General features: G+C 39.5%; 1 protein-coding gene across 7 annotated transcripts in view; it reads right to left on the reverse strand.

The window, feature by feature from the left end:
- The window catches only part of LOC130560294 (neuronal PAS domain-containing protein 3), a 235,165-nt gene that overhangs the window by 151,396 nt on the left and 68,033 nt on the right, over window positions 1-15,736 (reverse strand). For all 7 annotated transcript variants that reach the window (XM_057343995.1, XM_057343994.1, XM_057343996.1 and 4 more), the window contains one exon: window positions 4,795-5,039. In XM_057343995.1, the coding sequence (XP_057199978.1) occupies window positions 4,795-5,039 (245 nt within the window). The remainder of the gene's footprint in view (window positions 1-4,794; window positions 5,040-15,736) is intronic.

Genomic DNA, 15,736 nt, shown 5'->3' on the forward strand with positions numbered 1-15,736 from the left:
GTATATCATATAGCATGCATCTCGGAAAAGAATAGCATAGAGCTGAATAATGTGGCTCACAATCCTTTTATGAAAATTAACCTGGGTTCATTTAGGCTACAAATAAAACCAAAAAAACTATAGTTAAAAGAGGGTAAACACACGAGTAGCCATCATTTAACCATGGTGTTTGAAGTAAAAACAAGTATCTGTACTTGATGAGTGTTTTTACTTTGGAAAGAAATTACTTCACTACATTATAAAGCATGTCATACCTTTACTCCACTATACAAATATACATTTTTTTATTTATACAGTATTTAAGTACAGTAAAAATCTAGTATTTTGCCACTTTTAAAAGTAAAAAATACTTGAGTAAAAGAAAGTACTAGATTTGCGATTGTACTAATGTACTAATGTATTAAAAGGTAAAAAAACAACATTAATTTATCGAATGCAGTTGAGTAAGATATGATATACGCTTTATAATATGGTAAAGTAAAACAAAGCAAAAACACTCTCATAAAGTCAATGGGGGGCAAGATCTGTTTGGTCATAAGCATTCTTCCAAATATCTTTCTCTGTGTTCATCAGAACAAAGAAATGTATACAGATATGGAACAACTCAGAATTTTCATTTTTGGGTGAAGTGTCCCTTTAAGTACCATCCACCTCTGATACAGTAATCAAATATCAAGAAAAAAACAAGATTACTGCACTTTTACTGTAATAAAACCATGGTTCATTTTCAAAACTTTTTCTACGCAGTTTTAAGTTCAAGTAGCTTAAAAACAAACAAACGTCAGTTATTGAGCAAAGCTGTCTAATCACGTTACCCAGATTTGCAACAATAGGCATAAAAACGAGTATGTAACATGACTTGCGATTTTATGTTTCAAACAGAGAGGGCGATACAGAGCAAAAGTACCAAACTTTAAATCACAAATTTCAGCTTGAGAAACTGCGTTACAACGCTGCAGATGTTGAGCGCCGTGCCACGCGTTCAGCTAAATGTCAGGCGTGAAGCGAGGGAGATGTGAGGGGAGCTCGTTCTAGAGTTTATTGATGAAATTATGCTAATTGGAAAAAGTACACGGACATTTGCCCATGTGCTTGAAACGTGTCACTACAACACACAAAAAACACTTTTTATGAGTGACAAAACTTCAAAAGAGGCCATTATGTTTGTTAGAACGCTTGTGAATTTGAAACGCGTCGAAGCACGACCTCCCAGAAGACGAAGGGGAACAATGAAAGTAGATGATTACGAAATCTTTTTTGATTCTGAGCTAAACAAGTGTCTTGAAAAGCAGGAGGTTTGGTTTTATTCGGGTGAGTGACACATCTATGCGATGCGGCAGTCACCGGAGATCAAGCGCTGATAACCAGCGAACACGCGGCAGAATCCAGCAGAGTCTGTAATAAAGACAGCCGGCCTCGGCATCTCAGGTATTAATCACAGACAACAAAGAGCTGTGTGTTTCTGTCACTGCGTTCCACTCACAGCCGCCGACTGCTGAATAGATTATAACCCCACTGATGAGAAAATCTCCAGTACAAACAGCATGTTTACAGTAGAATGACACAAAGAGGATTTCAACACGATATAAACCGGGCCCGGAGGAAGCGCCGTTGCTCGGATGATGCTCACGAGAATTACTGGAGCTCTCGGTTATGTCGTATTGTATTGAGGTTTCAATTTTGTCTCAGATGATTTTACAAAAAGAGAGTAATGAGATAATCATTTCTATACAAACGTAAACGAATTCACCTAAAAACGGTATGAGGAAAACATGAGTTCATATGGAAGCCCCTGGTACCCTAGTGAATTGAGCACAATTTGAGACATTGTTGGGATTTTTACGACACAGCGTGCAACGTCTTGCTCTCCTTTTAATGTCAGGAGCACCAATTGAGACATTACAGAAATCTAATTTGTGATTTCTCACGAATAAATTTGCATGTCACTCAATTATTTCACAAGCGTCCATGTCAACCCGGGCAGCCGGTGGCACAAGATGTTCACGCTTTGGGTGATTAAGACGGAAAACCTGTTTTTTCATCATTCTGACTGGAAATATTAAAACCTGCTATTTTGTAAATATTCCCGGCCATTTGGAATTACCTTCCGGTGATCATAAAAGGACAACGGGCATATGTGTCCCGGACTCGCCGGCTAACTGCGGGCATAAAACGTATCAATTTCGCAGGCAGCGTGGTGGAGTTGCGGGGCGTGTGGTTGGTGAAGTGTGGCATTTTGGCGACTGCTCGCTGCTCTGCATGCATGAATAATGAATGCACAGGTGGCGGAGGGGGGTCAGGGGCCCGCGCCAGCCTCCAAACAACAGAAAGGTCATGCTTGTTTGTGCAGTGTCCTTCAACAGATGTGAAACGTTTCTGACAGAGACTAGCAAATTTCGGTTAAAACGCTAGGAAAAAAATTAGTTGATGGGTCAATTACGGTAAAGGTCAACAGGCGCCAAGGAGGGGAGGCGAGACTTATGATAATAAATCGACACTTGAGAAGCGGAGGTCAAATTCTTTCAGTTGCGATGCCAGTAATATCTCAGGCTTTTATTACAGATAAGGAGCCATTTTCTACGCTTTGTCACCCTTGTTTTGCATTCGAGAAAAGCCGACTTTGTTTTAATGGCAGCTCCAAATGGTTGCTTATTCGCGAAGGCGCGGAGAAGAACGTAAAAAAACGTAGGCAGATTTTTCTCCGAGCAAAGAATGACTTGGAGATTGGCCAAACGACACCGCTCGGAGATTTCCCAAAAGGTTACAATCATCAGTTATTACGGAGAAATGCCTTACAAGAGAAGTCAACTTTGCCTTTTTTCTTCTGTTATGGCAAATACACTATAATAAAAATGCAGCAGCGGGCCCTGGCTTTCTATGTAAAGACGCGGGGAAATTGCCTGGAACTCTGAACTGACAAATGAACCGGTGACTTCCATGCAGGGGAAACAATATTATTTTCCTACAGCTCACCTTGACTCGCGAGCGCAAACAATCCGAAGGAGAAATGGGCCCTGGCCTCTGAGCTCCGGGCCTGATGCAATAAGTCACCATATGCTGGCATTAGCATGCTCTGCATTACAGGAACTGGCGCGCCTCCCGGTCAGCCGCACGCCAATCAAAACCCGCGCACCTCTTTCATTCGGAAAACACAGAGGAGGAGAGCTCTCTGCCTCTGTAGGTCAGGCTCGTCTCCTCGCCTCGATCGGAAAATAAACAGAGATTCATGAGCTCGGAGGAACCGGGAGTGGGCTGAGTATCCATTAGCTCTAGTGATGCAGAGCGGCAAAACGGGAATCGATAACGGCTTCTGTTCGAAATGTAGTGCAAATAAAACGGGACGCGCTACTGATTCAATTCAAATGGCTGCTGTCAATGAGATGGAAGGACACAGAGCTGCTCTCGTTGTCCTGGAGGGTTCGGGTTCACCTTGCCCAGCATTCGTTAACACGGATGTTATTTATTTCCTGCGCTTACATCATTTCCTTCACCGAGCATGCTGGAACGGGTATCAGACCTGTGGACCGGCTACACCAAATTATTCAGCATATACGTTTTCTCATTAAAATGCATGCGGCTCTTCAAAGCGAGACAACAATGATACCATCTGTTGTGTGTTGGCCGGAATACTCAGAACAAAGCTGCTGAAAACCGCACCAATTTACTCCTTCCTTTAACGTTTCATGTATTACCTTCCAAATTTACGGCAAATCACTCATTCTCGGGTACAAAGTAGCTGTAATTAATTGGAACATTTAAAGAGGCACACGCACCTAAAATATGTTCAACATGTTTCCCAATGATGAATAAAAAATCTTCATCTACATTTCAATACAAATCATGTCAAAATCATGAACACAACAAATGAATACAAACACGGGTCGTAAAAATGTAATTTCCTCAACATCTTATATTTAAAGTGACGGTTCACCTAAAAATGAAAATTCTGTCATCATTTACTCACCCTCGAGTTGTTCCAAACCTGTTTAAATGTCTGTGTTCTGTTGAAAACAAAAGAAGGTCTTTTGGGGAATGTGGGAAACCAAACAGTTTGGCTATTGACTACTATAATAGTTTTTATTTCAACTACATTCTTCCAAATATTTCTACAGATTTGGAACAACTTGAGGGTGAGTAAATTGTAACAAAAATTGTATTTAGTAACGCATCTCAACTATACAGAGAAGAGCAAATATCGAGCGCATCTTTTCTTATTTCTATTGATCCGGATCACATCCTATATCACCAACCAATTAGCATTAGTTGATTAACCAGACCCATTACTCACCAAATCAATCCGGTCCAACTAAAAATCTATACTTACTGTTAAATCTATAGTATGCTTCAGTGCACCGACATACGTAACTAATTAGGGCTCTGTAGGGCATGACACATCGTCTTGTTTATTTATAACCGACAGCTATTTTTCTTCCTCGGTCTGTACTAGAGCTAGAGAGGGTGGGGGGGGGTTATGAGCATGGTACTTTTCCACACAGGACTTGTTTTAATGCACATACAGTTCTATAGTATATCTTCGCTGTCGTCTCATTAGACAGAAGTGATCTCTATGAAACACGCCTGTGGCGTGCTGTTGAGTACCGCAGACAACAGTAGTGACACGTCCCTCAGCACTTACTGTATGAACAAACAGAGAACGTGTTTACAGTAATTGTGCTCATAACGGAAGCCTAGCGGGCAAGCGTGCGCAAGGGTTTAAAAGCAGAAATTTGTTAAAGGTGTATCATTTCGCCGTTGCTGATGTAATTCAGAAAAACACAAGTATATGTGTTGTACCTTTGACTGAGGTGTTGGGTGGCGGTCCTTCCATTCGCAGGTTCCACGGCGGGTCTCCCTGGTTGGCGAAGTCCCTCATTTTAAGGTAGCTGATGGTGAGACGAATGATGGACGCCTTGTCAAGTTGGCTGGTGATGGCGCCGGGAAGAGGAAGCATCTTTGCCAGCTCGTAGAACTCAAAGTTTTCCTTGCCCCGGCGCGAGCGGGCGGCGTCACGTGACTTCTCCTTCCTCAGAGCCTGCAACCTGGCAGAAACACAAGAAAGAACACTTACTGCTGGTCAAAGACCTCTCGTTTCTGACAAAGCATCAAGAATATCCTTTAAGCTGGTTAAAATGCAAAAGTTAGTGAGGCACCATGGGATATAAATATAAATAAATACAACAACAATAATAATAATATAGATAAATATAAACAAGGAAAATAAAACAATAAAATAGATGAATATAAATAAAGAAAACAATAATAATAATAATAAAGAAAAAGATAAATAAATAAATACTGCTAATAATGTAGATAAATATAAATAAGTAATATAATAATAAAATAGACAAATATAAATAAATAAAATGATAAAATAGATAAATATAAACAAGGAAAATAAAAAAATAAAATAGATAAATATAAATAAGTAAAATAATAGAATATAATACATTTGGCAAATATAAAAAAAAAAAATAATAATAATAAAATAGATGAATATAAATGAATAAATATTATCTTTATAAGTTATTTAATAAATATTAGCATATAAAATAGATTATTTTGTAACTGACAGTAGCCTACTACACAATAGACAGAGTAATTTACAGATCTAATAATATTGTCTTATATTCATAAAACATACAGTATAAATGTAACTTCATACATCACATCCCTGCGTGAAATCTTGATTTATAGCTGGATATCTCAACACGCCTTTCTGTTCTCTGAACTATTTTTCACATCCAGACAAAAGGCCCAGGAGAAACGGTTTGTAACTGAACTCAATAGCATTGCTGGGCTTTTTGTTATTGACTGTATATAGTATCAAGTGAACACCTCTGTGCCAATCACAGACAGGGTGGGAAACCACGGCGTCTTGGCGGCTAAAGTTGCATTCGTACCGGCTTTGTTGTGCTCCGAAGGGACACCTCAATTCAATTGATTCAGTCATTGGAATCCAGAAGTGGGTCGAAGTCCTGATTAGCTTTGGCCGGGGGTCTCAAGAGACAGTCCTGTGAATGACTTTCACATCGCTGCCTTTTAACCAAAGACTCAAGACCAGAGATCTTCTTTCTCAGCCAGAAAGAGAAATAAACGCTAACTGTCTGCACTCAATTTCAGAACCGATGTCAGACGGAAAACACCCAAAATACGTATACACAACATCACACACGCTCGCACACACAAAATGATTTGTTTTACATTTTGCCTCCATGCAAGTGCCGCTGTTTGAATCTATGGATGTAAAACTATCTGGTGAGCATGTCTCTGAATATATGTTCTTATACAGTCAACAGACTCTTGCATTTTAACATGCATCTGAGCAAGAAGCAAACAATTTCCCATCATGCCATGAAAGCTTGAGCTTGTCGACACTGTTGAAAACTTGTCATTACAAAATGCTCGTGTGAATAAGTAAGCAAACCCATAAAAAAAAAAAATCACAGATTTCTACAAGACATCAATGAGATTAAACGGAGAGCAAATGAAAATGCTTGCATCTCAGATATTTCTCCTAAGAGATAGAGGCAGAAATCTTAAAAATGTCTCCATTAGAGTTTAAGAAAAGAGATCTCAACAATGTCACAAACTGAGCTCAGATTGCCAAGAAAGCAAGTCAGTAAAAAAATGGAAGATCTCAATATGAACTCAAACATTTCTCATCAAATTGACCCAAATCCAGATTATTTTACCTCTCCAATCTACAGTACTTTCATTTTCCACCTCCATACTCTTCATCGGGTTGATCAAATTTCTCAAAACATCCAAGACCAGGTTGATACTTCAATACAAATAAACTAAGAACTGACAACCTCTGAGAAATAAAATGTTATTCATAGCAATCAATTCATGATATTTGTGAATAAAAAAAATACTTTAGCTGGACATGGTCCATTGATGCTTTGCAGTGCGTCAAATAATACAGAATGGCTCATCCATTTACAGAAGACACACAGTGGCATTGAATGCATCCAGCGCAGATGCACCGTCACAGAAAATAATAGGCGTGATCCATTTTTTCATGTCAAAACACTACATTGCTATCCTCTGACTGAGAACAAAAAAGAAAAGTGCTTCTAAAATGTATACTCCATCAGATCCAAGAGACTTTTATTCATTAAGCGCACAATTTACATTCACTTCAAGCACAAGTAAATATGCACAACCCCATTGACTAATATCGTACAAGACGCAGCCTATTTCGTGTTTATAGATTCAGCTCTTTGGTTCAGGGTTTGAGCGCCTTGATTTATGATTTTCAATCACGCAATTCACAACAGCCAGTTTAATACTTCCAAAACACAACTGCCCACTTTCTGTAGCGCTCATCATGTCAAGCCATTCCGAATTAAGTCGGAAATAAATCAGCCCGGAGCTTCTGTGTTCCCCACCGGCCGACATTCAGATTAATTTTTTACCACCGTAAATGCTAAATCAGTTATCGCAAGTGGCGAAAGATGGGAGAGAAAAATGTCTTGATGGATGAAAAATGACGGTCGGTGTAGGAGAAAACCATCAGATGTTGCCTTTGCACTTTATCAGCAAACAAAAAGCAACATAAAAAATGAAACTGAGCCATGTCGTAGAATGCAAATATAAAGTACTTAATCTTGACAAATCCTCACAATTCTCCGTCTCTAGTTTCTGTTTTAGTATTGGTCGATAATCCCAAACAGCAAGCAATAAACCTCAAAAAGCCCACATGGCCATTACCTCCAAAAGACCACCTAAGCGCAAATCTAATACTGCCGTCGAAGATAGTGTGATCAATTTTAATCCCCCGAATATCAACAATATAAAACTATCATTTCATCACCAAATATAGATGCACTCCATGCCTTTGCATAAGCGAGATGGATTTCTATTCTCGATGGTGTGGAACACTTCAGGATGAGAATAAAAACACTATTTGATGGTCTGCTGCTCAGACAGTATATAAAACTAGTAATGGTTGTCTGGAGTCAAAGTGCAATAGAGCAGCAGGATTTCATTTCTTCCACAAACTCGGAAAGAATTATGTTGTCCAAAAGCCGTCTTGATGCGCTGAGGTTACATGACCTTCAGTTTTACCACATATTATGTAGTACGAGAAAATGCAACAAATACGAAAACATGGTGATAACTCCAACCCTCCACGACCCTTGCAGATTTCTAAGAAGAGAAAAATCACAGATGAGATTTCAATTGTTGCTGCAAGATATCAATGACAACTTAAAGGGGGCATGCAACAGTGTTTCATGCATTCTGATTTATTTACAATGTTAAACATGCAGGCTTAACATGGTCAACTTGTCAAAAAACGAGCTGGATGTATGACGTAGTATTTCTGTGCTCGATACACTCCCCCAGCACTCCAACTTGTTTCGGAAAGTTTTTTATGGTTCGTAAACGGGATCCTATTCCTTTTATTGGGCAATTCTCCCAGAAAAGCACAGCAAGGCGAAAGAAATAGCCTGTCCACGCGCCAACCGACGAGCGAGACCCGCTTACCATCAAGATTGGCTGCGCTGCTCCTGCAGCTGCAGCTCGTTACTCTTGCGATAGTGAAGTTTAGGTGTGTATGTTTGTTCAAGGCATATCAGTGATGGATGTTATATAAAAGGTGGATATAACGCTGGATCGTTTGAAACTGATAGATGGCGCGGTCCCAGCGCTAAAAGATGCCGGACATGAACCGCAAGCGGTAAGTGATACTATGTCAAATATGCGTTTTGTTGGCAAGCGGCGCATATGTGCATTACATAAACAACACAAACTTATAGTGAATCAATAGTTATGCAGGGATAATGCGATCATGTAGGCTATTGTGTGCTCGTGATTTAGTTCCTCCCCCCACACACCCTCCAGGAGGTCATATTTATAGGTACTCAAGATTAATATAAGATTGGCAGAAACTGCATGTGTTATGGTAGCTTTAAAAGAAGCAGAAACATAAAAGAAAAAATAATTGGTAATTGTTTGTAAACACAATTACAGTATGTACAGAACTGGAATGGAGTTGGTGGCTGAAGGGGAGTGACTTTATTTTGACATGAATGTCATGTAAAGTAGAGATGGTTGACAAAGTATAAACTAAAATGATTAAAAAAAAATTCTCGTGTAACTCCAGACATCCTTTCATGTGTCCTTTAAGACAATTTAAACCATTTTAAAGACATCCAAAACATCCAGTACACATCACCTTGCGAATGACCGTACCGCTCTATTTACTAAATTAGCAAATCACTCTGACATGTCTGACTATGACAGACCCCCCCCCCAAAAAAAGAAAAATGCAGAACAGGCTGAATCTTCTGCAAATGATGATTTAGGGTTGGAGGTAATTGCCTTCATCAGTGTAGAAAAAGCCGGCAGAGGAGAAATGTCACTTTAGATTATCTTCTTGCCTCCTAAAGCAATAGATGACACTTGATCAGAGACTAAATGCCAAAACCAATCAATTCCTTTTGTGACTCGCCGCCACGGCGCACTAAAAAAGGCCATAGTCTTGGTTCTTCTAATTAAAGTAAATGCTATCTCCTTGGTTACCTCATTAATATTCTCATTGACTTGGTTATACATACAGTATGTCATATGATGGGTTCGAATTAGATGGAGCGGGTTTATAACAAGTTACACGACTTTTGGAAAGACGACTGTACATTGTTTGATCAATATACAAGTTGAGCACATGCAACTTAAAGGGATAATTCACCCAAAAATGAAAATTCACTCACCCTCAGATTGTTACAAACCAGTATACATATTTTTGTTCTGCTAAACACAAAGGAAGATATTTGTAAGAATGTCAGTAACCAAAAAGATATCATTCCCCATTTACTGCCATAGTAGGGAAAATAGTAAATACTATGGGAGCCAATTGGGTATAAGATCTGTTTTGACATTCTTACAAATATCTTCCTTTGTGTTTAGCAGAACAAAGAACTTTGTACAGGTTTGGAACAACCTAAGGGTGAGTAAATGATGACGGAATTTTGATTTTTGGGTGAACTGTCCCTTGGTCTTGGTCTACTCTTCCACTCTCTCAGAGTTTTTAAGATGTCATTATACGGTATGTCAATGACATCTGTTGAATGGATACGAAACAATATGAAACACTAGATAACAAAACTTGAAATTAAAATGTCAAGAATTTTAAATCGAAAAGATTCTTGTTGTCTTCAATATGACGATGCAAAGTGACATCACAACTGTGTTTAAGATTTACTTGTCTATGCTATAAAAAGCAATTCTTGCTGCTATTCATAAGCACTATGTTCATAGCTACAGAGCCACTGTGAATCATGGGATTGCTGAGCTCAGATGTGCATCATTAAAGGCAAGGTTACGTCTTCCATGGTGCACTAATTCCCTTCAAGGTCTGCACGTACTTCACTCGCAATCAGTAAAATGGATCTGGTTCTGATGTGAATGTCCATGGCTTGCAATGCCCTGGATGCCGTTCACTTGTCCTGAGAGCAATGTGTATGCGTGCGTAGGGGGACACATTGACATTCTTCATCACTACAGAAGTCGCTTGTCCCTACATCTTCCAGAAATCTTGTAAAATTCAACCTGCATTCGACGCTTTTTAAACTTCTAAGTGTTTCCAATTTTGTGTCAGATCCATTGTCACATCCGAGGCTGAAACTTGAAATTATTAACAAGGTGAAAAAGTGGTTCACAAATGAAAATTCTGTCATCATGTCTCACCCTCGTGTAATTACAAACCTGTGCGACTTTCTTTCTTCTGCAGAACACAAAAAAAGAATGTTGGTAACAGAAAACCGTTGGTCCCCATTGACATGCATTGGTTTTGTGTACATACAATAAAAGTCAATGAGGACCAACACTTTTTGTTTACCAACATTCTTCAAAATATCTTCTCTTGTGTTTTAAAGAAGAAAGAAAGTCAAACAGGTTTAAAATGACAAGAGTAAATGATGACAGAATTTCAATTTAGAGTGAACTATCCCTTTAAATGTATTTAAAGTGCTGTATTTTCTTGCACTACTTTTGTATATACAATTTTTTAAAACTTTTTAGTGCTTTTTAAGAAAAACTCAAGAAGATGTAAGATCTACTCAACTGTGCTATTTTAAGACACCATGAATAGAAGTACTAAAAACCGTATTTTAGTTTTAGTTTATTAAGTACAAACGTAATGTGTAAAAATAGAGCGCTTTAATTACACTTTCGCCAGTGTACGAAGTGTAATTCCATAAAGTGTATTTTAGTGCACTATTTTTTCAACCTGGGATATTGACTTGAACTTCAATCGTGAAGTCAACTTGAAAACAAATACCAACAAATTAAGCTGGGTGAAGTATTCATTCTTTTTTTGGACTGGGATGAATTCGTTTACAGCCTTGTAAACCCATCTGAAGGCTTTCTAGAAGGCCGGATTCATCGTGAATTGCCTCCTCTTGTTTTTCACAATAGCAGAGAGCGAGAGGCAGTCTCACAACGCTCAAAATGCAATTTACTGAACAATTTCATATTCAAGAGTAGTCTCTCTTAGCTAAAAGCAATTAAGCGTTTCTTTTGGTTCAGCTTCAGAGCTCGCAAAGAAGGATGTTTATTTTAGACAGAAATGGAAAACCAAGAGGGCCACGAAAAATGAAAAGGATGCCATAAACCTGATAACAGATAACAGGCATCAATTCAGTACAAACTCACGTTACTGTATTTAATAATAAAACCAAAATTGAAATATTCACCGTTAAAAAATCCTAATTTCATTAGAAAATTCACAATTATTACTAAGATACCCACAGCGCTTCCCAACAGGATTCACTCATTTTAAAGTCCAGAAAAATGTGGTTTTCCTCACACTCCTTGGTCTTGATAATCCCACAGTGTATTTCTTTTTATCTTCCAGCAGACATGACATCTCAATGGCCGCTGATAGCCCGGCAGATGTGTGCGGTGTCAGAGGGGCTGTAGGCGTGTGATTGGCTGTTTAAAAGCACAAGGGTGACCTGACTGACTGGACAAAGGGAGGTTGTCAGAGGAAAAGGTCACAGTGTTGCTTGTACAAAGTGAAACTCATGTCGCAGCCACAGAGAAAGAGGTGTGCTCTATTATACCGGGTGAGTCACAGTGGAAACATACCCGTCGAACGAACAGCATCTCTCTCACACTGGGAAGGAAGCAAATAAAGGAATTTATTCAGAAAAACTGAATCCTGAATCAATATCCCATAAAGTACAATAAACAATAGTGTCATTAGCAGATTCCCTCTTGGGTGTTTACAATTGAACCCCTATAAGGACTTGCGGTAATAAAAATGTAAAGGTGATATGTGGGTGTTTTAATGTTAAAGTGCTTTTACCAAAACTGTTTTAATATGCTCAATATACAACCAATGGAAGTGGGCCGTGCAGAAACCACGCACTTTACATTTAAAGGGACAGTTCACCCAAAAAGCTTACATCGTTTACTCATGTTAAATCTGTAAGGCTTTCTTTCTTCTGCACAACACAAAATAAGATCTTTTGAAGAATGTTGTTTAACATTGACTTCCATTGTGTGGACACAAAACCACTGAGACATTTCTCAAAATGTCATTCATATACAGATTTTGAATAACATAAGGGTGAATGAAGGACGGCAGACTTTTTATTATTTGGGTGGACTGTCCCTTTAACTTAAGATCACATGATGTTCAAGGGACACGAAAGGAAATTCCAAAACTTGCAATATTGTAATACTGTACAATCCTACAGGAAACAAATCATTACTCACAAAGAATCATACCAGGCCAGTGGTCAGTGCGGGTTTGGTGTAATCTGGGTTTAAATTTAGCGCGGAATAGAGCTGTGTGGGGGTCCGTGGGGGCCGCCGGTGCCCCTCTCTTCTGATCAGAGGGTGGGCTTGTCAGCGCTGATCTCCTGTCAGTGTGTAATTAAGAGGGCTGTGGAAAGCCACAAGAGCAGTGCTGCTCGCCGGATCTCTGCACCGCGGTAAATCCCGTTAGCTGTGAATAAACCCATCGGGGGCGGTGCAGGTAAGCTAGACGCAATGCGATTACATGGCAAAAGCGCTGCCTGAAAAGCCAAATCACAAAACACCCTGCATTCGCTTTCTCACATTCCCTTCTGTGTGAGCCAAAAGAACGACATTGTGAGACACAAATCGCCTTTATTGCCCTGAGGAGACCAGGACCAAATCTTAAACACGTACAGTAGAAGATGTGAGAGACATGCAGGGGGATATGCGCACTAAAAAACGATGGCTTATTTTCAACCCAGAGCTGGGTCAAAACGGGATGAACCCAACTGTTGGGTGTTAAATTAACCAATGCTGTGTTAAATATAAACATTTTCTATTATATAAAATATAAACAATTTATATTATATTTAATTTAGATTAATATTTGATTGTATATTAATTGTATTAAATTCAATTAAAACTTCTCAACAGTCTTTGCTGAGATCTACCGGAAGTTACGTTCGGGCCACATAACATTTGTTTATGTTGTTGCCGCTAAAACCGTCTATAGTAACAGCGAAGTTCATCACCTACTATGTAACCAACTATTAATCGCGGTTTACGTGTCAGAATATAGCTTATAGCAGATAATAATAAATAAAATGAGAGTTTTTCTTAATTTAGTGAAAAATGATCAGTTAGATAAAGTTATATCAAATATTTTTATTATTCACAATATAACAATATCGTTTTTTGGTACAGTATATTGTAACTTATTGCTTTAATGTAAATACCGGTACAAACAGTAAACATTGGGTAAAGTTGTATCTATAACATTAGTTAATACACAGTGAACTAACATGAACAAAGAGTAATAAATAATGCCTTTACTAATGTCAACAAAAGTTGTTTTTTGTAAAGTGAAAATTGATTACAGTAATGTACCAGGGTAAAAGAATCCTCCAGAATGAGTCATCTGTAGAATACGTCTAATGGACCAGATCTGAATCTGACCACAAATATGATATACAACTGTAATTCGTAATGTCTGCGTTAAAGAGAACAAGAGCCTGTAGCCACAGGATGAGAGAGAGAGCGAGAGAGAGAGAGAGAGAGAGAGAGAGAGAGAGAGAGAGAGAGAGAGAGAGAGAGAGAGAGAGAGAGAGAGAGAGAGAGAGAGAAAGAGAGAGAGAGAGAGAGAGAGAGAGAGAGAGAGAGAGAGAGAGAGAGAGAGAGAGAGAGAGAGAGAGAGAGAGAGAGAGAGAGTATATATACAAAAGCAGAGAGGTTGAATACTGCAACCTCTTAGTATATTGGACAAGAAAAAAATAAAAAAACAAGTCAAGAGAATAAAAACACTCTTTACAGTGGCGTAACGCAGGACCTGCTTTACTGTTTACCCACATCGCAAGCGGGCCCCTGGTGACGAAGTGACTATATTAATATAAATATAAATATTAATAATACCATTGTGCATTAGGGCAAAATAAGGAAACGTTTTTTTATGTGCTTGCTCAATATCAGATTTTTGTTTAGGATTGCACCTCTAAAATTCTGTATCGATCAGAATGTGCAAAAAACGTTCAAATTGCGTGAAATAAAATAAAAACAACTGCAAAGTTGTAACTTCCTCCTTTGACTTCCTGATAAACTGCGATGACTTCAATCAGAGACCCAAAATCATCATCTGATGCACAATGGTCATATTCCCCCATCTCTGGCTCTCTCGCTCTGCTCCGCCCTCCCTCCCGGTCGTTTCCCTGCTGCACCTGCTGCGGTCGGCCCGCTGAGGTGGAACGGCTCAGTATTAGCTGTGAAATTAGCAGCACTGTCTGGTTAAAGAGCTGGCACGCGTTGCGGAGGGATAGACACTGTTAATGGCATAAAAGCCCTCATCACCTGGGAGCCGCACAATTACTTGAGCCAAGGCTCGACGGCATCTTCTCCTATCCCACAATCCCCCACATTCCACACCCCCTCCTCCAGCCGTCCCTCAAACAGCTCACTTCTCTTTGCCTGGCCTCTCGCCAAACCCGGGACCCAATGAGATCTCTCTCTCTTTCTCTGTCCTAAATCATATCTCTAGCCAAAGTCCCACTCCACTGTAACACACTAAATTCAAATCCTGAGGTTTGAAACCGATGAAGTCAAGGCTCTCGGGATGAAAGGAAAAAAGAAACACAAGGGCATGTTTGAACAGGACAAAACTGAATTGGGATTCTTGTTGTTGTGAAGTCAGAGGATACAGTAATATAATAATAGCATATAAAAGACGAGGCATGTTGCGTTGCCGACATTCAGACCTGCCAAAGAGCTTTATTTAATTTTCCAAATTCAAACCGCACTAAATTTATATTTAGCAAATGCTAAACGGTACATCAATCGCAGACATTGCACATCTGAAATAACCTCAAGACAGCCACCAAAGGTGCGATGAATCAAGAGAGTAGCATATTATTTTAAAACGCATTAAAAGCAATACATTTTTTTTGACATGACAAGGCTTTCAAACTCACAAGGAAAATGTTGTTGACATTAAAAGAAAACGGCAACGGCCCCAGCACCCGTCCAAACTCAGCCGTACATGTTTACACTTCTCCAAGCATATGCACATATTCAGATCCACCTCCTGCCGTCCAGCAGGCACGCCAAGCGAACGCGCAGCACGCCGGAGAGCAGAGAGGCCGAGGTGAGGGTCACAAATGCCGGGAAGGGCATGTCGCGAGGGGGCCGCATACCTGCGCAGCTCCGAGATCAGCCTGACCACTCTAATTACCCGCCACAGCTCCCAGAAGCTCCTGGACTCCTCGGAGAACCAGCGGCA

The sequence above is a fragment of the Triplophysa rosa genome, linkage group LG10 (genome assembly GCF_024868665.1).
Source record: "Triplophysa rosa linkage group LG10, Trosa_1v2, whole genome shotgun sequence".
Taxonomy (NCBI): Eukaryota; Metazoa; Chordata; class Actinopteri; order Cypriniformes; family Nemacheilidae; genus Triplophysa; species Triplophysa rosa.